This window comes from Myotis davidii, unplaced genomic scaffold (genome assembly GCF_000327345.1).
Source record: "Myotis davidii unplaced genomic scaffold, ASM32734v1 scaffold128, whole genome shotgun sequence".
Lineage (NCBI taxonomy): Eukaryota > Metazoa > Chordata > Mammalia > Chiroptera > Vespertilionidae > Myotis > Myotis davidii.
Window position 1 is genome coordinate 3,396,996 of NW_006299719.1, and position 27,356 is coordinate 3,424,351.

Genomic DNA, 27,356 nt, shown 5'->3' on the forward strand with positions numbered 1-27,356 from the left:
TCTTGGAGGAAAAATACTGTCATTGAGAGAGGCATTTATGAACTATATTGTGCAAGGATCTATATGCCATCTCAATCTCATCTTCAGATTTTCATGTGGATCTAAGGTCCCTTAGATAATAACCATGTCATATCTCTTCCTCCTCTTGGTTTCTAAACCAGTGTCTCAAGGACAGGAGGTACTCAATCATCGTTTGGTGACAAAATTAAACTTCATTTCCATTAAGACCATATCAGAGTCCTACCACTGTCACTGGACTGCTTCAGTGCTGAGGGCTGGCCCTGAACCTGAACAATCTGACCCTTACGTGTGTGCCTGTCAGGCGACCTTCAGCTTCTCGATTCCTGCAGGAAAAATTCAGGACATGAATCCAGGTGAAAGTGAGAGTAAGTTTATTGCAGTTTGGGACAGTGTGGCAAAGGAAGGGCCCCTGGAGACAAGATCAGGGGGTAAGCCCAGGAGAAGCTGCCACTGCCCACTGCTCCTCTGGGTGCAAGTCTCATGCAGACCCTCAGAGCTTAGGAGAGAAGAAGCAAATTGCATGCCTGAGGAAAGGGGAGCAAGGACATGGTCAAAGAGCACTTGCTGGGGTCCTTTGTCCTGAGGGTTTTATCTATTCTCTATAGGTGGGGATTTTAGGGGAGACCCCAGGGGAGGGTACCAACAGAATATTCATTAGATTTCTGGGCATATCGTTTAATATGCTGATGTATTAAAATGAGCACATTGGTTAGTTTCATCTCTATCTTGGATTAACCTGACTATAACTGTGTTGGTTTATTTTTAATTATCTACCACCCTGAATAAGGTGATTTAAACTACCTGCTCTTAGATATCTTTGGATAGTGAGTAGGATAGAGTCTTGTGATTTATTAGCTGGCTGTTAATTGCTCAACTGTTCTGGCATTCCACTTGCCAGTGAATTTTCCTTTTTTTTTGTTAACCTGCCTCAACATTACCCATGACTTTTTCTAAATCTCCTTGTTGAATTATATCTTTAGCTCTTAAGTGCTGCAAATATACACTCCATTGCAGGAAGTTACATTTCTTTCTGTAAAAATGACTTGTATGATTTAAGAACTGTCTTTCATCTATGCTATGCTAATACCCAAAGATCAATTAATAAGATTGTATTGATCTTATTCAGTTATATAACATAACATATTATTATCTTACTCCCTTATAAATGAAGTCTTATGAAAGTTCTACCATTATTTGAGAACATCTCTACCACTCCTATTCCAAGTTATTTTAATATCATAAATATTGTCATCTGATACTCTCGTATATGTTTCTTATATTAGCAATGGATCTTTTCTGTGACTATTTGCACCTGAAAGTTAGATCTCTAGAAATATTTATTGTTACTGCGGACATGGAAAGGCAGATAATAAATAAAAGCCTCAAAATGTGTAGTGAGGCTGAATTTATAAAAATAAAATGGATGAGGTCTGGTGTAAGTTGGTCCATTTATTTTTACAATCTTAGCAATCAGTGCCAATGGCTATGTGGTCGGGTTTGCTCTGTGGTGTTGCTGTGTGCTCTCTTGGCTGGCCTAGATAGCTATGGACTGAGAAAAAGTGATGATTGTAAAGGCTTTGAACATTTCATGAGTCAGAAATATAAGTATTGCTAGTTATTACCATACTTCCCTGATACACACATATATATATATGGCGACTAATATGCAAAGTGTCCCCTCAGGAGTTCGACCAGGAAACCAGGAGTTCAATCACTTGCTATGACGTGCACTGACCACCCGGGGAAGGTGCAGAACAAAGGAAGGACCCAGCCAGCAGCTGGAAGGCCCCAATCAGCCCTGATTGCTGGCCAGGACTAGGGACCCTACCCATGCACAAATTTCATGCACCGGCCTCTAATGAAAATACAAGAAGCTGCCCTAATTCAGGACTAGTTAGTTGGTAAGGCTGTGTCACTGATAAGTTGGCAGCATCTTCTGGCAAAGCTAATATCCTGCAATTCATAGATTTGAGGCATTTATTAGCACAAGGCAGAGGTATAAGAATAAGGTGGATGGTCCTCAGTATGTGTTTTAGTCCATTTCTGCTGCCATAACAAAATACCACAGACTGAGTAGCTTAGAAACAGCAGGAAATTATCTCACAGTTCTGGAAGCTGGAAGTCTGTGATTAGGTGTCAGCATATCTGGTGACTGTCCTCTTCTGGGTTGCAAACTTCCTGTTGTAACCTTACATTGCGCAAGGGGCTGGGGATCCCTCTGAAGCCTCTTTTTTAAAACACTAATCTCTTTTAAGCACCTCTCAAAGACCCCACCTACTGATACCATCACCTTTAGGGATTAGGATTTCAACATATGAATTTTGGGGGACACAAATATTCAGGTTATAGTGGCACAAACTCCTCTTGGTGACTGAGGGTAGGAGACCATAGTAATAGAAGAATCTTATAGCCATGAGACCCGTTGAATGGTAAACATGTGAAAAAATAAAGATGGCCACACATTTCTAAGAAAGCACCATATGCTGCTGATCTGTTGCTAAAGGGAAGGAATGCCATGTTTAACCCCTAACCCAGCAAAATTAGTTACTCTCTCTTTTGGGGGAAGGGGGACTATGAGAAAAAATGTCTCATTCTATATTCTAAGTCAACACAAAAATGGTTCCCTTAGAACTTGAAAGAATTAAGTGTTTAGGGAAAAGAGATACATAACTCCAAATAAGGCAATATTCTGAATTTAGTTCTCTGGTTTGATTGAAAGATATATTATAAACAATTTCTTGAGTTGCCACTTCAGATTTCACATCACCGATGCAAGGAAGTCTGGTTTCAAACAAGTCTGAAATGGATATGAAAAACCTACGGGGCCAGGATCCCCTGTGAACAGGCTTATATATACATGCTTCAAACTGATCAAGCATTTTCTTTAACACATAATAACAATTCAACTTGAAAAATATATGTTTTTACTAATAAAAGAAGAATGATTCTCTTTACAGATAATATAATTACAGTGGGGCCTTGACTTACGAGTGTCCCGGCTAATGAGTTTTTTGAGATATGAGCTGTCTCTAGGCCGATTTTTTGCTTTGAGTGGCGAGTTAAAATTCAGGTTACTGGCCAGTTTCAGATACCCCACCTCTAGTTGGCGCAGCGAACGTCACAGTGAATGTCACAACATTAGCCCAGCATCACGTGTCTCACTCATTCACTGTTGATTTGACATACGAGTAATTTGAGTTACGAACTCCATCACAGAACGAATTAATTTGTAAGTCAAGGCCCCACTGTATATCAGACCATATTAAACTAAATCTGTTTCCTAAAGAAAAAATAACTACCATCAATTAAAGAACTCTTTTATTATTTGTTTTTTTTTTTTTATCAAGGAGTAAAATTACATTAGAGCCATATTGATAGGACTTCCTGGTGTGGCTCAAATTTTTATATGCAGTAACTGAGAATAGATGTGTTCATCTTAACAGGGTCCCCCTAGTGATTAAAATGCCCTCTGTTGTAAACACTTGTTAATATACCTGATTCTTATCTTCTGCTTTGACCTTCTCAAGGGCCTTCAAAAATCTTCAGAGAACATGTGTTGCCCAGCCTAGGCCCTAATCACAGCGCAGAACTCATCTTTGTAGCATTTTAATTACTATTTTCAGAATTGATATAGCTGAGAAAGTTCTTTATTACCCCCAGGATACCTGCAAGAAAATCACAGAGATATACTCTTAAGAGATCCACTCCATCTCAGAAGTCACTCTCCCTCAAGGTCAGCTTTGCCAAGGCTGTCGCAGCCATCCACCAGGCAAAGATAGGTTCTGAAGTGATGCCTGAGGAGTCAGCACTTCTGAAACTTCCAACTACAGAAGAAAGGAAGCCTTGGATTCTCCAGTAATCTCAGAGAGCTGGCGTCCCCTAGGGAAGAAACAACCCCAGGGAAAATCCTTTTCTTTGTTATTGGCCACAATCACCTGCCAGACTGATCTGAGCAGCAAGGGTTGGAGCACTGATGTGCACTGCTGGCAGAAGTCAAAAATGGGCCTAGACATTCAGAACATGGATGTGATGCATGATCTAGCAACATCTGCGGCTTTGTAACATTAAAGGATAGAGAACTACAAGCCAGCTTAGAAAGATAGCCATAAGGAACATAAGCCCACAGTGCCTTGAAGTAACTCAAGGGAATATTGAATCTCAATATTCCCTTCAGATTTTCTCCCTAGAGTCTAGCCAAGTGAAGACACTGACTTTTTCTCAAGTATCTAGCAACAAAATTGATCTTGGTTTGGTAGATGGGGCACAATGGGGTTTAGTAGTCTAGGGAGCTGCTAAGTTCTCTAGAAAATAAGTCCACAGCATAATTATGGACAAATTGATTTGAGCTGTAATGCTTATGTTCTTAACAACAATGAAACTGATTTTTTTTTAATATAGGACATAAACTAATTCATTAAAGGCAAAGCTATTAATGTGATGCAGAAAAATGTGCAATATCACTGAATTTAGCCTACATTTTGATAGATTTACAATATGAGACAGAGGAGTAAAAGCTGCCATAGTCTTAATATGTTATGCCCTAGTTTTTTATATATATATATATTTTACTTATTTTAGAGAAAGAGGAAGGGAGAGAGAGAGAGATAGAAACATCACGAGAGAAACATTGATCAGCCGATGTTTCTGCATGCCCTTTCTGGGGATTGAGCCTGCAGCCCAGGCACGTGCCCTGACAAGGAATCAAACCAGTGACCTCTGGGTTCCTAAGTCCACGCTCAAACCCTGAACCACACCAGCCAGGCTGTTATGCACTAATTTCTTGTGTCAGAGTTTGAGATCATTAGGTTTATTGCTCAATTTAAAGATTTTCCAATATTTTTTTCAACTCAAAGCTTTATTAATCTGATTAAAGTTTGAGTTTTAGATAATTCAAATCCAGCTAGTACATGAACTATAAGGAATTCCCAGAGTAATCAAGGATGGCTGCTTATTTTAATCTGCATATAACTGCAGTGTATTTTATCTAAATTCAGATGCAAGTCACATAACATAATGCAAACAATTTCAATCTAGACTCTCAGAGGACTGCCGTTTATTAGCATCTTTAACGTTAAAGAAATACTTAATGCTAAAACTTAAACACATTAAAAGGTAAAACTAACATGAGCCTACATAGCCCATATTGTGATCAGCACATCTTTTTTTCACAATAAACAGAGGGGCTAGTTTAGGAGAAGTTATTATCTGATTGGCATCCTCCTTACAGCAGAATTCATAATGAGAGAGAGAATTTCCTGAAGGGGCACTGAAAGAAGTTTACCAGTCCCTGTGGTGTCGGGACATCACCTAGACTATTTGTTACTGAGGATACCACTATTAAGTGCAATCTAGGATTCAAATATAAAGTATGTCCATAAGACTGTGCTTTGTGAGGAATCTGAATTTATTTGGGTTGAAAAGACCTGTGTGCATAGAAATTGCTAGAAAAAACAATTCAAGAATGTGGTTTTTGCTTTATAAATGCCACAACCATTTGGTAAGATACATGCAGAGTGAAAGAGAGGAGATTCATTTCAGAGAAAGGGAGATGGGACTAGATCAAACCTAAATGAGGAGGGAAGGCTCTAGATGGCAGAGATAAAAGAAGATGATGAGCACTGAGTGTAGATTCAGAAAAAGAGTGAAGCAGGTCAGGGCATAGCAAGCAGTGAGAACAATGAAGCTATACCAGCCAGAGTGAGAGCGAGGGCCTCTGCTGGTAGTCTGGAGAGAGATTAAGGGGTAGTCCAGGTGGAATCTGGAAAAACTGAATCTATGTTAAGGCCCAGAAAAGGTAAAGGACTATTATAAGCATATTCCTTAAATGTGGCAGAGATGAGGCTCAACTTTAAATACTGTCCTCAGTACTATACCTCTGTCTCATTGTACATGGCAACAGTGAAATGGTGTTGACCCTGGAATCACCTTTTCTCAGGTGTAGGTTAAACTTTAATGGGAGTGATTCAATAATATCACCTGAACTGGTCTAGACCAGTGGTTCTCAACCTGTGGGTCGAGACCCCTTTAGGGGTCAAATGACCCTTTCACAGGGGTCAGCTAAGACCATCAGAAAACATATACATAATTACATATTGTTTTTGTTATTAATCACTAAGCTTTAATTATGTTCAATTTGTAACAATGAAATTGGGGGTCACCACAACATGAGGAACTATATTAAAGGGTCGTGGCATTAGGAAGGTTGAGAACCACTGGTGTAGACATATCCCAACCAGTTTACTTAGAAACTATCAGTTTGTGCTTTTAATGGACTATTTATTATATTTAATTTTTTCTACTCTTTCTTGACTTTAACAGATAAGATGCCCTTGTTTTGGTATGTTTAATTTTCTAAAATACAAAACAATGTATAAATCAGTCATGCATATCTAAGCTCAGTTTGTTAAATAGTGCAAATAATCCCATAAGAACAGTCTACAGTTGTCATACAGCCTCTTCTGTCCAATATCTGTTAATAAAAGGAAAATATAATTTAACATTATCATGCTATATACCAATGCCAGTGGTCAAAACTGTCTATGGGTTGCCATTACAACCCCATCTAAAATAAAAATGAAAATGATACTTATAATACATATTTACCTATAGTTTATTTTGTCTTCTAGGCTCTTCAATGGCCAACAAGGAATTATCATTCAAAATTTTAGCACAAGATCTATTCTCACCGTTACCAATGTGACACAGGAGCACTTCGGGAACTATACTTGTGTGGCTGCCAACAAGCTAGGCACAACCAATGCGAGCCTGCCTCTCAACCGTAAGTAACAGTATTGCCAAAATGCCCCCATGGGCCTCTTGGCTTCTATCTATCAGTAGAGATAAAACGTAAAAGAGTATGTTCATTTTAGAACTCAACTTGATGTGATACATTTCTTACACAGAATACCTTGGCCCCAAAATAATATGGGTGCTTGAGAATTTTATAATCTCTATAGAAGTCTACATGTGCTTAGAAAAATGTCTTAGAGATGAGAAAAGGGGTGGGGGAGCATATATAATAAGATCCACTGAAAAATGTCTCCTGACTAAAGATATTTAGTTTAGTGAGATTTTCTTTGTTTTGTCTTTTAAAATGTGTAATATTATCTTGAAACGTGGATTAATTTAGGTTGAATGTACTCTTATTGGTTGATGTTCTTTAGATACTCATCTTGAAATAGTAAGAATTTCACATTCCATAAACACAATGAAATAGTAAGTAAATGATGACATACAAAATATTTTATCTATAAAGAGAACATTTTTATTCAAAAGTGTATTTTAGAATACAACTTAAGGTTTTACTAATATATATAATACAGTATATATGTTAGTTCCTAGAAATGAAAACAGAAGAGCCAACACAAGGATGAGTTGAGGGGTCTGCAACCTAATGTAATGTTTCCTCCTGCAATTCATTTTAGTGCTTTTTAGTAGCTGAATCAACAACAAAATGTTGTAACCCTTAGATATTCTTTATTTGGAAATGGTGTGTTTCTCAAAATGTTGAAAGGAGATGACAGAGAATTCACTGTATTTTCAGTTCCACAGTTAGCTGAATCATCCTTATCTCTTATATTTTTACTGAAACCTGATATATATATTTATGCTATCATCCTATAACCCTAAACTGTCTCTGAAAAATGCAAATATTTTTAGTTAATCACAGACATGATCATTTCCATTTTGGAGAAATGAGGATAGGATATATAATAGTCCTACTACTTAAAATTTACTATAATAACAAGTTTTATGATTTGTAAACTTTGAATTACCATGATTTAAAAACCTCTGATGTTAAATAATATATATACAATATATGTGTCAGTTTGCTGTTAATAAAAAAGTCATTTGAAAATTATTTGTTCTATATACACTTTTCAAATATTACCTCATTTGTTTTTCTAGCTTAATATTACCTAATATTATTACTTAATATTTTTATTATCTCCACTCTGAAAGAAAAGTATTGCTTGTCATGCAATAGGCATTTATACTTGCTGGAGTTCCTTCCATGAGGATGCTTTATTTAGTGTAATTATGAATAATATAAAGCACTGAAAATATTATAGAGTACTGTGAATTCCAAATTAATGTAAATATTGGTATTTCTTCAATATGCTATTAATATTTTAAATGGTTTAAATATTCAAGAATCTGAAAGAATAACTGGATTAGAAAGGCAAAGTAAAGAAAATTTAAGACTTAATAATATGTTAGGCTTTTGCTATTTAAACTTCTAAGTCACATTCTGATATTCAAAATTGAAGCATTCATGAATGCCACAAATTAGAAACAAATGACACTTATTTAAGTGTTTATTTCACTCTGGGGACCTTAGTACAATCATCTGGAAGTGAAGCTCTGCTCAAAAGGCTTCTAAACATGGTATCTTTGGGATGGACTTCAATGACCTCACTCTCTCTTTGCCACTGGCTTCCTGTTTTAGAGGTGCTATGAAGTACTAACACAGTTTGTTTTACTTGTGATTAAAGACATAATATGCAATCCACATTGTCTATAATTATGAACATAGCCCTTGAAGTCTGAAAAAATATTCATATGTAATACTCTTGTACAACTTCCTCTAAAGATCTTATTGCATTCCTGTGTACAGTAATTATTTTTATGTATTTTCATCTCTTTACCAAATTACGTTTGTTGAGAAGACAGGGTCATATCTAATATTTTATATTTCATATAACCAATACAGTGCTTAATACTTAATAGGCAATCAGCAAATCTTTAATGAATAAATAAATTCAACATTGAGTAAGTGATTGAAAGGACAATGGATAAGTTAATGAACTGGGTTTTAGCTGTAAAATGTGCATTTAGATATACAAAGTCATGTCACAGCGCTTACTGTTAGCTTGCTGTGGACCAGATCCTACTCTAATCTCTTCATATAAGTCCATTTAATTCACATACCACCTAAAAAGATAAATTTTATAATTCCCCTCTTACAGATGAAGAAACTAAGATAAAGAGAGATTAAAAGCTTGGCCAAAGTCAAATACTTAATAAGTTAATAAATAATAAAGCCAAATAAAAAACTTGAATCCTGACAGTCTGGCTTTGGAGCACAAGCTTTTCACTCATACATCTCACCATCACTATGAATATAAAACCATCAGTGGAGTAAGAGGTAAATTGTGTCATTTACAACATACCCTTTGAAAGAACAAACATGTAACATGTTTGTTCATCTTGTAGTTTTTATCAAGTTTTCTTTAATAATTTAAAGTGCTATTTTTTAATTTATAAAAGCTTATTTTGCTCAGTGCACAAAACAGACTTTGTGGCACTAATTCCAGATTAATATGATGTTTGCAACATAGAAGTTCAGACATTTAAAAAATTCAAAGAGTAAATGCAGAACTGAAACAATTGTTCTATTCAGGCTCTGACAATTCATTCAATAGCAACATTCATTCTTCAAATATGCATATTGACTGTTTATAATGTTCAAAACACTGTGCTAAATGCTAGATGTTGGAAATAAAATATTAATAGACCTGGAATCCCATCCTCAAAGAGTTCTTAGACACATGATAGAATGGGGACAAGAACATAGAAAACTAATGCAATCTAGTCAATGGTATTGTAGTAGGGTAGAGAAGAAGCTGATAACTCAGTCTCGGGCATCATCAAAGCAATGTCCCCTAGAGCAGGTAATATCACTACATGCATTATGACTAAGCTGTAGCTCAAATACCGTTTTAGTCATCACTATCTTATTTTTAGAGGCAGAACTCCACAGAATTTGTTCAACAACAATTATTAGCACAATAAGAGAATGATCAAGTCAGTCTCAATGACTCAGGGTAAGGTATAGAGGAGATGACCTTTGAATTAAGGATGTGCTTGGGTTGAGCCTGGGTGTTGGAATCGTATTGAGAGAGAGAGTGAGAGAGAGAGAGAGAGAGAGAGAGAGAGAGAGAGAGATTTTCTCTCATATGGAACAGCTATGACAATGCAGTATGAAATAATTTGAAGACATGATTAGAGTAAAATGTGGAAGAAGAGATTTTTGTGAGATTAGGCTTGACAAGGTGGTGGAATTAGGACAGGAAGGAATTTGGAATTTATCCTTCTGGTTTTGGAGAGTGAAAAACGGATATAAACAGATTTTGTTTCTGAAAGATGTTCTTAGGCAATGTGGAAAGCTATAGATTTACAATAATAAAGGCAAAAGGAGATAATTGCACAAAAAGAGTAGCAGGCATGAGTTAAGAGATAATTAGGAGAGAGGAGTGAGTGAATCGAGACTAGAAAGGGAATTGTAGGACTCTAGATAAGTTCCAAATCTGGAGAGAATAGCAGGCAGTTGTAGGAACCTTGGTAACTCCCAACAGTTAGTTTGGATGGCATTAACCAGAATAGAACACGAAAGGAAAATTAGCACTTTTAGATCCGGGAAGAAGGTAGAGATTGAAAGAAGAGAAATAAGTTCAATTTTAGACGTATCGGTTGGAAGTGATGTTCAGTAGGTAGCTGCGTATGAAGTCCAGAATGGAGATGATTAGGACGTCAATAGAGGTGGTAGTTTCAGTTATGAGACTACCAAGTGCCTAAAACTTGCATAGCTTTAAAACTTGCAGAGCTGAGTGAAGGGATGAGCAAGGACCAACATCCAAGCAAAATCAACATCAGGAGCATGGGGGAGTGTGCAGTGGAAGAAGAGCATCCTACAGAAGCAGGTGTCAGTGGAGATTCCAGAGGAGGATCAGTGCTGTGGGAGCCGTGGCAGGAGGCCAGCTCAAGAGGAGGGAAGGTCAGCAGTGATGATGCTACATCAGGTCAGAGAAAGTCTGAAAAGCAGCCAGTGTCTCTGACAACCAGCAGTTACTGGTGATCTTCACCGGACCAGTTTCTATAGAAAACTGGGATTTGAGGCCACATTGCTATGGATGAAGGTTAAATAAGTTGACGAGGAAGCAGAAACACTTCAGTCAGCTTCTCCTTCTGTAGCCTAAGCTATGAAAGGAAGAACACAGGGTGATGATTTGCCTTGATGCCTCAGCAGCTGGTCTGATTTGGGTTTCTTAAGGCCCAATTGCTGCGTCTGTCAAGATGTCTCTAGCCTACAAAGATGCAAAAATGTCAGTCTTTGGTGAACTATACTTGCCATGCTTCTTGCTGTTTCGCAAGCCTCCCTCATTCCAGTTTGCCTCTTTTCTCACATGCTTCTTTGGTCCCAGGTAAAGAAGAAAGGCTTTGATTTAATATGATTCAATGCCTTTTCCTTCCATGGCCTGCAGGCCTTAGACTGTAATTATAAGAGGGACTGAAGTTCCAAGTACAGAAGTTAGTAATTTCATCTATATAATTACTTCAGGTAGAATATATACTTTATCAAGTAAGGGAAAAACAAACTGGATCATGAAAAAAACTATAGGAAAGCTAGTATACAATGGATCCCTCATCTTTTAGATTGTCTATCCAGAAATTTCTGAAATATGTCTGCATTTAAAAAGTATTTGTGTGTGTGTGTGTGCATGTATGTGTGTGTGTGTGAGAGAGAGAGAGAGAAAGAGAGGATGAAAACATTCTGCAGTCACTTAAATCATCTGTAGATCAGCTTCAGGGAGCAAGTGCTTTAACAAAATTAGCAATGATGACAGTGTGCCAATTGTTCATAGACAATATTTTTGTTAAGTAAAAATTGGGGTTCATAATTATTTGTTATGTTATTATTATTTTCAACTGTGTTTTTTGCTTCCTGAACCTGAGCAACTGAAAGGGATAATTTCTCTAAGTCTTCTCCTTAAAGAATGTGAACTGCATGGTCCCATCCTGCCATCTATGGGTCCAGTTAATCAAATGTACACCATCTTTTGATCAGTAATTTAATAACCAATAAAAGTAACATCTACTAGTATAAGTAAGACATTTGATATATGCTTCATTTCCCAGTTTCACAAAAGAACAGATTTTTTTATAGAACATGTATTAAAAGACTCAAAATCTAAAAGGAAAAGGAAAAAGAATTAGTTAAGAAGGAGGAGATCATAGCTACATAAACCAAGCACTTAAAATGTACATAACTTAGTTTAATACAACCTTCTCCTGAAACCTAATATAAGAAAATATTTGGGACAATTCAAGCTTTAATATTAGCAGAGCATTTACAGTTCAAAATAGATAACAATAATACTAATACAATGTGTGTGGATGCCACCCCCGCCCCATTTAATGTGTTCCCAAAAGTGTGGTATCAAGTCTTTTGCTGGAAGATAAGTTCTAATGCACACAGGCGTGCACACGTGCACACACACATTTATTCATATAGTAAAACATTTGCCTAAGAAATATTACATATAAAATATCCAAAGGATCCACCCAAACTGTCTTTTCCTTGCCTTGGCAACCCTGTGGAGACGATTATGATGTTCCAATTTTAAATGCTTTATAGAATCAGTGCTATATAACTTTCTAGAAAATCTCCTCTCATGTTAGAAAATATTTCTAATTTGATGAACACCTCCTCTTTGATATATATCTCAGTAGCTTATATCTGAAAGGAAAATGGAAGAGGCTATTGGAGAAAGTGAGAATGTGGATAGCATAACCGTTTTTCCCTGTTTAGATCTGACTGATGCAGGCAAACGTTATTTTTTGACTGATTTGTTGAACATGGAACCAGCTGTGCCCTTGTAAGTAATATTTCATCTCTCTGCTTGCTGCGAATGTCCCACGTGCCACTTAGCAATTGTATGGCTCTCTGTTATTTTTGACTATTATAATGGACCTTGATTCCATGTGGAAGGTGATACCACAAATCTGAATGATTCATGCTTTAGATTGAAATTGATCTCTCGTCTTGCAACTTAAAAGAGATGGGGTTTTGGTTGAAAGAGGCAGTAATAAATTTAGAATTGATGATTGTTGAAGACAGCATGCTGTGCGAGGCAACTTGTTTTATCCTCACAGCTTTATGTTAATGTGAAGCCTTTTGTGGCTGTCTTAGTAAAAAATATTTGACAAAAATCAGGTTTGCAGTTGTAGGTAGATTTTGATATATCTAAATCTGCCAATGGAATTGCACTCTACTAAACAGAAATACAGACTGATTATTGGATGCAAGCAAATTTGCTGAAATGGACTGAGCAAAAAAAAAAAAGGATTTTTTTCCCTCCCAACCTTAAACCTAGAGCTGTGTTCTTGAGAAGCCAGACACAAATTGGACTTTCAGTGCCACTCGTGGATAACCCAACAGCTTGAAACAGAATAACTGTCGGAACCTGTGCTGCCCCAGCTCGCGAAATTGCCACCAGTGAAAACCAAATACAAATACTAAAAGAGATTTAGTTACCCATGTCAATTGTCATAACTTTATAGCTAGAGTAAGTAAGATATTGCCTAGTCAATCTTTTTCAAACTTTTTAAATCAATGAATTCCTTTCTTTCTCCAAGTAAAACTTAATGCAAACCTTTTTATACAACAAATATAAAATTGAGGTTACTTTGGTTGATTTGGAGGTAAACCTGGACAATCCCCTCTTTTTCCTTCTGTATCAAATGATACAGTGACCCTAGGACCTGTCAAAAAGTTATAGTATTCCAGAAAGTTAGGTTTTAAAATTCCTGGTCTAGCTTTCTCTTTGTAGGTGAGGGAACTTAGGCCCAAAGAAGGTGAATCAGAACTCAAAGCTGTTCATTTGTCACAGCAGACCTAGGGCTAGAATGTAACTTAGATTTTTCTACTTCCACTGTTCTTTCCACTGTACAGCCAACCACCAAAAGCTTTGGAATCAAATAGATCTGATTTGAAACCACAATCCCACATTGCATGATGTTGCCAGTTTTCTCAATCCCAATCTTTAAGCTTCAGTCATCTCACCCATAAAATAAGAGGGGGAAAACTTATAGGATTTTTGTGGTGATTAAATGAGGTAAGATATATAAGCTGACTAAGATATCATGCCTACTTCAAAGGAAGTGCTCATTGAATGTTAATTTCCTTTCCTTTCCTCTCTGTTATATATAATCCAAACATTGAAGGGTAAGCCAAGAGACGCCCAGATCTACACACCTCAATAACTGTGTCACTGTATCTCACTGAGCATCCCAGAACAGCACCGGTTCTTTGATTTGTTTATTAATGCGCTTATGTATATCACCATGATATTGTCTTTTTTATTAGAATTATTCATTAAATCAGCCATGCACATAAGCATTTGCTTGCATTGATGAAAAAAAGTAGTCAGGTTGATGGAGAAGGTTGTACAAGATTAATTACTCTAATAATGTGTTTCTCTCAGGTTAAAAGGCAATTTGACAGCTGTATCCTCAAGCTACAAAGACTGTACATACGTCCCCATAGCTGACAAAGGGTCAGTAAATGCCAAAGAGAGAGAGGGGAGCTTCGGTATTTGCCGCTGTCATTGATCAGCCTTGAAATGTAGCAGCCATGTGGGAATTAGGTACCAAAAAGATATAGCAAAAGCTAAAGGAGTTTCAAATTTAACCACAAAAATATATTGGGTGCCCTAGCTTAAGAGTCAGATTATTTAAGTTCTGGGCTTTACTTGTAGAGATACTTAACTCTCTGGCCTCAGTTTCCTCATCTATAAAATGAAGTCACGAGAATAACTAATCTCCAAGTTCTCTTTCAGCTCTAATGCTTTAAGTTCTAAGAAATCTATATACGTTTCAAAATAGTATTTATTGATTGTTATTCAAAACAGTTATATTTACTCCTTAGCAAAGTAGAAATGCTGCCAATATTTTTCCCTTCTGTACATTTTTGTTGTTGAACTCAAAATTATTTTGTATTGACAGAAAGAATTGTATTTTTATGTGTTTTGCTCTGCGGTGAGTTTCCATGAAGTTTAGCTCAATAGCACCGCTGGCCTAATCATGTCATCTCTGTAAAGATTTTTACTCTTCAGGGAAATTTCCTTCATGTTCACAGTTTCAATTCTGTAGCCCAAAAACCTATGAAAAAGCACTAGAATAGACCTTTGTGCTTACTGTTTTATTTCACAAAGCTCTAACCCTATAACAAACTAGGTCCAAACATGACCCTATAAAATGGGAGTCGTGCTTATTAAGACATTGAAAGAATAAAAATATGCCAATATTTCTAGAAAAAAAATTACCATCCTCTACTTTAATAGTGCCTTTCTCAGCCTTTACTCTGACAGAGCATATTAGAGGTCCTATGAGAGATTCCCTTCCATTATTTCTAAGAAGTCTCTTGAATATTTACCCATCATGCACTGCTTTCTCTGCAGCTGTGACTAGATTTGAAGTTTGATCTAATAGTTTGATCAGATGATAAGGGCTCATCTACTCTCCCACCTCCACTTCTGTGCTGTGATTCTTTTTCTAAAAAAATGGAAACGCAGCCTCTATTATAAAATTCAAGAATATGTGCGAATATGCTGATTATTACAAAGTACTAAGTGGCATTATTATAAAACTTCCCATTTCTCCTTGGGCAATGTAAAACATAATTAATAGAGAACATCACCAAAAGAAAAAAAATAAAGTGAAACTGGCTTTATTTTTTCCCGTGTTGATATTTCAGATTTGAGAAAAATAATAGAAAGAATAAATTGTGAAAGCAATGATATTTTAGTGGGTTATGCTTTCTCTAAGATGCTGCAAATTCCATTTTAGTAGCCATAAAGCTGCTGGGGAAGGGGCTAAAAATGCCATGTCCTTATTGAATGTGTCCATTCAGCATGGACTCGATTTCCTTACTTATAAATATAATTCATTGGAGATTTCTCTCCAGTGATGCAAATTAGATATCCACCCAATGTATACTTAAGTAAGATTTGAATAAGTCAAGCAAGATGTGCTTGTATAGAAATGCTATTTCACCTATAGCATGGCCAGACATGTTTAGTAGGTTGGATGTTTCTAACTCTGTCCTTTTTACACAAGCTTTCTCTCCAAGCAGCTTTAAGGAAAAGAGGTAGCTTAAGCTACTCAGCTCTAAAATGTGTTACTAGACAGTCACATGCTCTTCCGTTTACTTTCTTTAATTTTTTAATCAATCCAATTAGTGCACATGTGGAGCAGCCTAATTAGTGAGGCCGATCATCTTTCTTGTCACAGAACCATTAGAGTACTACTCTGTCCAATTATAAGGAATCACTGGGTTTCTAAAGTACTTCATGACTCAAGATATAACAACATATTTTCCTAAAACTGGCGGGATGATAGCTTAATGTTTTAAGAACTAGTGGTTGAACCAGTAGGGAAATTTATATTTTCTCCAAAAATAAATCATAACATCTTGGGAGACCTGTAGTTTATGGTATAATGATATGCTTACCCAAATGTAGATAATATCTATAATCAAACTATTTAACTGAGTAAATACATTTTAAGAAGACTTGCATAAGCTTTGGTTGCACAACCCTGCAGGCTTGACTCTGCTGGAAAAAGATAAATTGAAAGGGTTTATTTCTCTCAAGCTAGCATGCTGCTTGTTGGAGTCCATGTCTGACATCCTTTGTTACACCCATTTCACTTCATACTTCAGAACCACCTGTATTTCCCCAATATCCCTCCTGCCAGCAGCACCTGAAAGCATGGGTCTTATATGCCAAAATATCCTTAGACTGACACATACTACTATCATAATCATCTCCCATCTATGATTTACCTTTCTTTTCCTTGTCAGCATACTCCCTGATTCCTTTGCCCCTCTTATACTTGTCATCATTATATATTTTTTTCAAAAGAGAAAAACCACCACTGACTCACATACTATTAGAGACAGACTCTTGTCTGCTATTTATATTCTGCTTCCTGAATTATGTCTGTTTTGCTTTCTTTCTCTCATTTTTCCTCAACTCCAGGACTTAACCATTACCAAAACATAGGTAGATGATTCTCTAACCAGGAGTGTGGATTGGTATACAACTAAGCAGTTTCTGAATAGGCAAGCTCAACATTGCTTTTGAAAGCTTCATCACTGAAAGTGTAATCAAACTTAGCTTACCCCAAATTGATTTAAGTTTCAGCCCAAGGGCCAACCTTTGACCAGGGCAGCGTTCACACTTGCATTGATTCTGCTGCAATTGAATTACTCAGGCAATTCTGTGCACTTTCAGCTTTAGCCCTGGAGTGCAAATGGCCAATTTGGGAAGCAACTTGGTTGTGCTTGAAATTTGCAGGAAGATTGTCTCATATGTTCCTCAGGAAAAATCAGGCTTACTTTAAAAATATTCTCTTATTCAGAGGATTGGCTGCCCAAAGGATATTTTGCTTATTTTTATGTCTGTTTGGATTTGAGAAAACTTTGCTTCTCCCAAAGAATCTCTCCAGACTTTGAAAATATGAGTTCTAGTCCTTCGATACATGTACTAAAATTTAGGGCAAATGAAAATTAATGATGGGGAAATAAGGCAATGTGATATTGTGCTATTAGATATAGAAAAATGTCAGAAATATATTGAAATTTATAGTTCTAGAAGCAGAAGTTGAAAAAAGAATATTTTTACTGTAATGGAAGCAAAAGAACCTTTCATAGTCTCCATAACATTGCATTCTATGACACCTCCCTCTCTTCCTTCCAAAATATTTTATTAAGATTGGCACAAAATAACATTACAAACACTCTTCTAGGGCATAGCAGGCTTTCATTATAAATGTCTATTTTTTTATGTTTACCCCTTGTATTGCATATTAATTGTACAGTATCTAACCTTCTCACAAAACTACTTTTATTTTCACACAGACCTTACTATCTCTATGTAACTATTTTATATATTTATAATTAAGATTAATTATAAGATTATATAATTATAAGGGAGCTTTGAGTTATTACATCTCTTTCTACTTTCCTCACCTAGAGGTGGAAATAGCATATATTAAACAGGATATAGGTAAAGCACCTGGCACCTCATAGGGATTTATTACTTGTCTTTCCTCTCTCTCCTCCATAGCTTCAGTCACCATTTTTATAGCTATATTCTCTTGAACTTTATTGTAAGGTAGGGATGATTTGACTCAATCTCTTCAAACTCATATAATAGCCCCAGTACAATTGAGATTTCATTCTATCTTCATGACAAATTCACGCATACCTAAGTGCCCACACATGCAGAAAACATTCCTTGTTGACATTTGCTGCAACACAAAACATCATCCTCTTAAAATGGACTCTATCACTATGCCTCATTCCCACTCCATGTCAATTTTTAAGTAACATTTAAAATTAAAGTTGTAAAGCCTTGAAGGATATGCTTTCTTATAATATTTTAATCCTATGAAAACAGAAAGACAAATATATCACCCAGTCATTAAAAGTGTTCAAAGTCTTATATTAACCTCACAATCTATTTCAGATTCAATGTTTTCTCTCCTCTAATCTGTCCAGTGTCTGAGGAGGAGGAATACACATTCATTAGGTTGTTTTAATACTCTCAACATTAAAATAAAAAAGAAAGAGGGAAAGAAAAAAAAAGTTGCTTTTTATATAGGTGGGACCAGTGTGTGTGTTTTATATCACTCCCCCAAAATGTTTAAGTTATTTCATTTTCACATTCTTTTTGTTTAAAATAAAAAAACGTATTTTATAGGCTGCATACCTTGAGACATATGTCATCATTTTAAAACTTCAGTATGTATTCACTCATTAAGTGTATTGCCATCTAAATGCCTAGTCCTGTGCTATGGTGGAAATATAAAGGTAAGCTAATAATATTTGATTCCTAACCTTCTGAAGACTGTTATGTTGGAAGGGGAGGTTGGGAGCACAACTAGTTACCACACAATGTGATCACTTTGTAGAGGTGGGGGGGGGAGGAAGAAACAGAGAGAAAGAGAGAGAGTTAGAGAGAGAGAGATTATGGATGATTAAAAAATCCCATATGGTTGGAGCACAGACGACAACCAAAGGAAATGTGGAAAGATGAGGATGGGGAGGAAGGGAGAAGCTGGCTCATGAAAGGCCTTGTAAACAAATTATACCTTCTCTAGCATGTTCTAGAAGTATCATCATCTAAAAACTATTTTTATATACTACTGATAGCTTATTAAATGTTAGTGACAAAAGAGACCAATAATTATTCCTGGAATTTATGTAATACTTTTGTTCTTAAGTTATCTCATGCAAAACAAGCTCAGTTACTAAGATAAAGACTACTTTTTGTCTGAGTCTTAATTCCTCTGCCACTTTGGTCCTCCCCAGATACATATACCCATGTATTACCTCCTTGTATGTTTCTAGAAAATGCTCGGGCCAATTTTTACTTAAAGGAAGAACACTTAGTTTATTCTGTTGACCTATTGTGCTGATTAAATAGTAAAATAATTAGTACTGAACTATTTGATGAAATTTTTAACCCTTTTAAACTTTACCCTCCTCTCCTAAATTTGTTTTCTAGCACACTGTTAATCTCTTCAGTAATGAACACTATAATAGTTTGGTCTAATCTCTTTTTTCTTTAAATTACACAGTATGTGGCAAAAAGCTGTCCAAAGACACTTAGGAGCAAAATTGTTTATCTCTATGTACTATCTAATCTAATAAAAGAGAAACATGCAAATTGACTGCACGTCCACTATGCCCTAAGCCATGCCCACCAGCCAATCAGAGTGACTATATGCAAATTAACCCAACCAAGATGGCGGCCAGCAGGCACGAAGCTGGAACAAGTAGGAGGCTTGGTTGCCTTGGCGATAGAGGAAGCCAACCTTCCCGCCTGCCCTGGTGGGCTTTGGCCTCCGCTCAAGGCAGCAAAGTTTCAATTATAGAATATAAATAAATCCCACATACCTGCTTCCAGCCAGCCTCTACTGGGAGCTTGGGTGGCTGGGGGCCATGGAAAGCCTGCAAACAGCCATCAGCCCCTCACCCAGGCTGGCCAGGTATCCCAGTGGGGAACCCACCCTGATGGGGCTGTGGCAAGCCTGCAAACAACCATCAGCCCCTCGCCCAGGCTGGCCACACCTTCATGGGGTGACGGTACCCTCTGGGGGGCTTGGCCAACCTGCAACAGCCATCAGCCCCTCACCCAGGCTGGCCAAGCACCCCAGTGGGGATCCCCACACTGAAAGGGCTGTGGCCAGCCTGCAAACAGCCATCAGCCACTCACCCAGGCTGGCCAGGCACCCCAAGTATAATGAGTAAGGAAAATAACTTAATAGGGTTCTATAAAAGATTCTCAAGTCCCTTGGGCTAAAAATAGGGCATATATTTATCAATTTTTCCAACATTAAAAAAATATGCTGAATCTTAGAGGGGAGAACAATAACAAAATATTATGAAGACATACTCCCTGCCCTCAAGAAACTAAGCATCTATAAACTCTCATGAACCCTTCGTCCTTCTCTCCTCACCTCTCATTTTAAATGTGAAGCATTCATTTCATAAAGAAGAGGAAAATACAATTCTTTGGCATAGGTAGTTAATGGCAGAACATAGTGTCCCATATAGATCCTGGGAAAGAATCTGGGGTGTTTATCCAAGGTGTCCCTTGAGATAAACTTTAACCGTGTAGATGTGAGACATTCAAGTAGTTGCTAGCAGAGAAGCTACTCTATGCAAGCAGGACCAGAGAGCAGGCTCAGGACCAAAAAGAGATCAGAAACTTTATTTTTAACCTTTAAGTGTACGCAAAATAATTCAATTAACTGCCAGAGGAATTACACCACATGAAACATATGCAGTTGCAAATCACACAGCATTTTATTACTCACACAATTCCTGGTGCTGCAGGTACAGGCTTACATGGGATCCCAGTGGTGCTGTCTCGGGGGTCCGGCAGCTAGGCTGGTCTGATCCGGATGCAGAGGGCCAGCATTACTCACCCAAGAGCTCGGTTGTATCTCAGTCAGGAGGTATTGACCGTTCTTTGTTCTTCTGTCATCTGGCAGAGAGAGGAGTGTGGAGTGGTGTCGCGTGCCGGACTGGCAAGAGGACATGCCTTTGTGGCTGTCTTGACTGACGAGCACCAGGCTGGTTGGGACCACCACTTTTAAAGCCTGCACCCCACTTGCAGCAGTCTAGGTGGCTATCAATTAATTACATCTATGCACAAATGTTTATCTCAAACAGGGCGAGGGGCTACATGTGGTTATCTAGGGAGAGTACATCACTCACTCAGATGGTTATTTTGACAGGTCACTCTGAGTTATTTACTGAAGTTCAAATCCTTATCTATGAGGGACACACGCTTCAGGGCAATGAGGAATGTGTTCTTAATATCACGCTTTAAGTTCCAAGGAAAGTTAGCTCAAACATTTTAAAACCTTTCTTAGACGTTTTCCAGGCATCCTCAAAGCATTTTTAAATATTGCTATATATTACTACAACATGTAGATAAGAAATTAGTCCTCCTAAACTTTATTTTTGGGCAACTATGCTAAAAAAGGCAAAAGGCATCTGTGTCAATACCTATGAAGTCTGAGATTTTACCTTACTTATAAGCTAACGTTAACTTGCCACAGTTTCGTGGCTGCTGGCAGAAAATGCAAGACTCCTGGGTCAGAGATGTAAGACTGTATTACTCACAGTAGCCAGATGTCTCTATGTTTGCATCTGTTCCCTGAGCCCCAAATTCACAGAGGAGCACCATGAATGGCCTACACGGATGCTCTACTTGCCATGGCTTCTGTTAAAGGAGAAGATGGCTGAGCTTATGGAACCAAGCATGCTCAGAGAGAGACATTGCCTCATTCCACAAGAAGTGGCTTGAAAAAAGAGCATTTATTCTTTATTACTTACTGAGGCCTTGCATTCTAAACATTCCCCAAAGGCATGTGCCAGTCTGAAAGACCCCTGAAGGAGTGTCTCCCATCAGGCTGTAGAGGTGGAGAGATAAACATGGTGGATATATCCTCTAAAGGAGTCCTTCCCAAATTGTCCTAGGCACACTGATATACCGAGGACCTTGGTAAATGCAGACTGATTCAGTAAGTCTGCAGCAGAGGCTGAGATCCTAAATGTCTTCAAGTTCCCAGGGATGCGAATGCGGCAAGTTGAAGGACCACGCTTCATTAAAGAGGAAGGCTCTGAGGGAAGTCTGAGTAGGTCTGAGAATGGTTTATTTCAGTCACTATATTCTAGATCAGCGGTTCTCAACCTGTGGGTGGCGACCCCTTTGGCGGTCGAACGACCCTTTCACAGGGGTCGCCTAAGACCATCCTTCATATCAGATATTTACATTACGATTCATAACAGTAGCAACATTACAGTTATGAAGTAGCAACAAAAATAATCTTATGGTTGGGTCACAACATGAGGAACTGTATTTAAAGGGCCAGAAGGCTGAGAACCACTGCTTTAGATCCTGGGACTCTATTTCAAAGGCCCAGAGAGCCTTTATAGACCACAGGCTGGGACTTAGAAGACTATGGAGACTGATACTGACTAAAAATATATGAGGCCACCACAGGATGGCCTCAGGATACTGCTTTATTAATTATAAGAGAGTGACTTAAATTATAATACTCATATTATCATGACCAGCTCACTCTGTTCCTAAAATGAAGCTACATGAGAAGCCATGTCGTAATCAGAAGTCCTTTTATTAATTCATCATCAGAAATCACTGGGTGAAAAGAGAAAATACATGAAGTCTGTATGATCGGCTCACTCTCTGTAGCTGAACGCACGTGGGACACCAAATCATAGTCAGCAGGTTGCTTGGTGAGCCTGGAATCAGAACACGGAGAGATAAATAAATCAAATATTTAATGGCATCAGGGTCAAATCAGTATTGCTTCATTCTTCTAAAAAAATGGCAGTTTTACTAATGGGACAAAAGATGCGTAAAGTTCAGTAATCATGGCTCTCTTTTCTCTGTGAGGTGCATGCATCACATCTATCTCTGAATTTCTCCTCTTTCCAGATGGGCGTCTGTGACTTTCCTTTATCTATGCATGCAGCTGACCAGACCCTCGATCTCTGTTTTATCCCCTTAGGAGTAACATACTCTTTGTTTAGAGATATTAATATAGTCCATCGGGTTTCTGTCCAGTTCTATTTGCTGTATAATCTTTTTTTGTCTTTAAGAGGTAATTTTGCATATATCTGTTCCAATCATTTAACTTTCAGAGAGAAAACTCATTTCCATCATTTTCAGTTCTGCGGGTGAGGTGGGGCATAGTCCATCCAAAAGCATTCAATCAAGGACCAGATAGTCATCTCATTGTTTATTTATTCAACTGATTATTTGGATTCTCTATAAAGTTTTTAAAAAATATACTCAAATTAAAAAATTGAAATGAGCTTTTTATTTTCCTTGAAATGCTTTTAGGAAAGTTGCCTTTAAAGGCCACAATTATGAATTACACTATCACTGTCCAAACCACATCAAATATTGTATACTATTCCTATTAATTTCTATGACTAATCCAGTCAGGACCTGTATATACTTAGAAAATGTATCTAAGATTTAATATTATGAAAAATCTTTAATTTTATACATACCACAACACACACATACATAAATAAATATATATCTACTCTAGCCAAACTACCTCTACACATAAGTAAGCCATGTTCCACTGGAAATTATTGGTTCATTAGCCCAGTATTTGAAAGTTGGAATATCTTTTCTCTACAGAAACACGCATTTATTCATCTTTTCATTGCTAAATATGAACTCTGTGCTAGGACCCATATCCAGTGATGCAATAGAATAAGGCAGCCATAGTCCCGATTCTCAAGAAATGTATAATCTGTGGAAGATGTAGATGTGTTATCAGACCAATGTAACACTCAAGGATCAGACATCACTTTCTAAAGAAATTGGTATCTAGTCAGAGATTTTAAGATTGAGTAAATGTTAGCCAGACAAAAAGGAGAGGCTAGAGGGCTTCAGGAAGAAGAAGCAGTATGTTTAAATCCCCAAAGCAAAAGAAACTTTCCCAGGTTCACAAAAGTCTGTTTAGTCCAAAATATACTTAAAGTGAGATCACAAATTGATTGAGATAAGGGGAATGAAAAATATCTAGTTGTTAAATCTCAGGTGTAAAGGCTATAAGGGTCCTAAAAAGGTCATCTTATCTAAGCTTAATATTTGAGGTAGGAAGACTGCAGCCCAATATCTAGTCCAACATACCCCTGAGAGTTAGTGGCAGAGCCCAGACCAGAAGCCTCGTCACCAGATTCTCCCTACAAACACAGCCTCAAGGGTAGAATTACTTATGCAATGGAATATGCCTGCAATTGTAGGCAGAGTTCCAATTTAAGATAGCATCCATTCCTAGTGTTATAAGTTAGACTCAGAGACTTTAGTGAATATGTTCTTATATGAACACATATGTGTTTACACTCTATATCTTTATGTATATCAGTTAAGGATTAATTTTCATTGCTAGTATAAAATGTCTGATAAATAGTGTCTTTAAAAATTTGTGGGTTTGTTTTCCTTGTGCAACTAAGTACAAGTCTAGAGATAGGAAAACTGGATGTCATGTTGGCACCACAGTGTTAACAGGATCATGAAATCTATTCCTTCAATCTCTCTTAGCATGTTCTAATTGTCTCACTGATACAAGATAGCAGACAGCACTCCAACATCACAACCATGCCCCAAGTAAGAAGGGAGGGCCACAGGCTGGCTGAATCTGCTATCTTTTTAGGAGCTTTCCCAATTTGCCTGAACTGTGTCACATAGCCACTCTATTTGTAAGGAAGGCTAGAAAGTATAGTTTGTTTTTCAGTTGGATCCATTGCTGTGCCCACAGAATGAGCGCTTAAAGCCTAAATCAGAAATCTGGCCAGGGACTCAGAAGAGGTTGCTTCTTTTCCTAGGTTAGCCATTTCCTTGGTCTTTGAGCGATCACTCCATGTCTGCGGAATTTGTTGCCCTTGTGTTGGGAAATGGAGTGGAATTCAATAAATAGGTTGATTTTTGGAAATTTTAATAACCTAACTAAGTCCCTCTGATCTTTATTGTAGCTAAGCATTTTACCCAGAGGTTGGTCAGATACAAACAAAATATGGAAAGTAGACTCAAGCCCTTAGGTGGATAATTTGCTCTCTCCTGTAACGCTTACACCTCTCCCCAGGAGAGACAGTGAGGCATAGTTCAAGGAACACAGCGTCGGATAAAAGCAGATTGGTCTGGCAAGCTTGCTGGTTTACACAATACATCTCACAGCTCTGGATGTCATTGGCTGGTGAACATATAGCTACAGGGGCCTTAAAGAAATCGTTTAACCTTTTGAATTGCTATCAGGAAGATGTGGAGTGTGAATACCCCAATGTCCAAGTTCCTTTCCCTCCATTCAGTGGTTCTATCCACTCAATCGTAATCTATCTGAGTCTCATTTTTAATAGAGACCATTGTTTATTTCTAGATCAAGCTCTCTTTATAGCCCTCTTCGGTGGCATAGAAAGGTAAACCTATATTTTATTTCTTATGCATGTGTTTAGTAATACAAACTTCCTCAGTCAAATCTCAAACTATTTATATTCTTAGCACACAACAATTCATACCCATATTAAACAAGCCCAGTGTTCCTAAACCAGAGGCAGTGACATCATGTGACTTCAAATATGGGAAGGAGAGACCTTCAGCAAAGGAGTTCTTATTCACTATAAGAAATCTCTGGAGGTTTCCTTTAACCCCAAGCTCCTCTAGGGACACTTCCTTTGCCAGTCATCCCTCGGGAACTAAAAATTACTTTAAAGATGATATTAGCGCCCTAGCTGGTTTGGCTCAGCAGATAGAGCATTGGCCTACAGAATAAAAGGTCCTGGGTTTGATTCTAGTCAAGGGCACATGCCTAGGTTTGTGCTCCATCCCCTGTAAGGGGTGTGCAGGAGGCAGCTGATCAATGATTCTCTCTTATCATTGATGTTTCTAACTCTCTCTCCCTCTCCCTTCCTCTCTGAAATCAATAAAATATATTTAATTTAAAAAAAGATGATATTAGCAAACCAATGTAAAACCGCCATCCTATTTCAACTGTTCATTGATTACTCCTCTAGGGGTTCCTTTGAGGATATAACAAACCAGAAGGCAAGGTGCCATTTCTATTCATTTAAGAGTGTCTAGCACAATGATAAGTGCAGTCAGGCATTTATTACCTAGAGTTGTTTCCATAACAATGATTCCAATCTCAAGTGGGTTAAAACACTTACATGTTTGCAACCCTAATGGACACTTTCAGTAGTTGTGATTAAGAATAAGGAATGGAAGAGATTAGAGAGGTCACAAATGCTTTGATGGACTGTTGGAGTTTTAAACTCTAATGAGCAAATTGCAACTAAGCTAAATAAAGCGTATTTAAACCCAGAAATCATCATTGTTCTAATACAAGAGAGAAAGGCTGATCCTCAGAGTTAATTTGGAAATTTTGTCTGCCCCACTCCATGCTTATACTGGGCATGGTATGAAAATTAGCTGTGAGGTAGACAAAGCATATTTGTTTGTGCCAGTTTTACACTACTGACTCCTAAAAATGCATTTTCCAAAAAATGTACTTGGAAGATATCAGCTTTCTGTATAATCATCTCATATTTCAGATTTTAAAAGTTATTTATTGTTTTTGTTACTATTAGTATTGCACATTTTTGCCAATTATTTTGTTTGACCTGGGTCATGGCAAAATCAATTTGGTCAATCATACAGAAAACTACTATTTATTTGTTAAAATGGTTAGTTCAAGATGCTGACTCAGATTATGATTAACAACAGATGTTTTTGTGCCTCAGGAAATAGTCCTGTATTGATTAAATAATGTGAGGACATCTTTCCTAAACATGCTTTGTGAGGCAACTGAACATGTGTGGCTCCTGCATCTTGATTTTCAGAAATCTTCAGATATGTCTGCCCCCCAAAATATTCATGAATAAGAAGGAAGTAATAATAAAAATGCTATTTTACTAAAATGTGTCTCACTTTCTAATATGAATTTTCTCACATGGTATATGAGCTCTTCACTCATTAATGTATTGATTAGTTTTCTGGAAACTTTTTACTTCTTGAAACATCATCAGTTTAATTTCACAATGAGCTAACTAACCTAGTATCAAAGATATATATCAGTAAACAGTCTTTTTCCATGAATGTAAAACAAACCATCCAACTAACAAAAACCACACAAACACAACAACAAAAAACAATTACAAAAGCTTTAGACTAAGTATTAGCTACAAACAAAATATTTTATTAACTCTCTAGCCTTTCAATTTGGTTAAAGCTTACAAACATTTCAGCTACTTTTCTTATGGGGAGTATGATAATTTTTTCTATTAAGAAAAACTTATATATATTCAGATCCAAGTGAATTATATACTAGTAGTATTAGCAGGGAAGGCACATATAAAGTTCTGTGAGAGTGTAAGAGGCATTGGAGTACAAATGTAACTATGTGCCACTTGTCAAATAAAAGACCATAAGTGATTA

At 37.2% G+C, this 27,356-nt stretch overlaps 1 protein-coding gene across 1 annotated transcript in view; it reads left to right on the forward strand.

Annotated features, from left to right (window-relative positions):
* Positions 1-27,356, forward strand: part of NEGR1 (neuronal growth regulator 1) — an 854,147-nt gene that overhangs the window by 670,030 nt on the left and 156,761 nt on the right. The window contains exon 6 of the mRNA XM_006775915.2: positions 6,648-6,799. Within this exon, the coding sequence (XP_006775978.1) occupies positions 6,648-6,799 (152 nt within the window). The remainder of the gene's footprint in view (positions 1-6,647; positions 6,800-27,356) is intronic.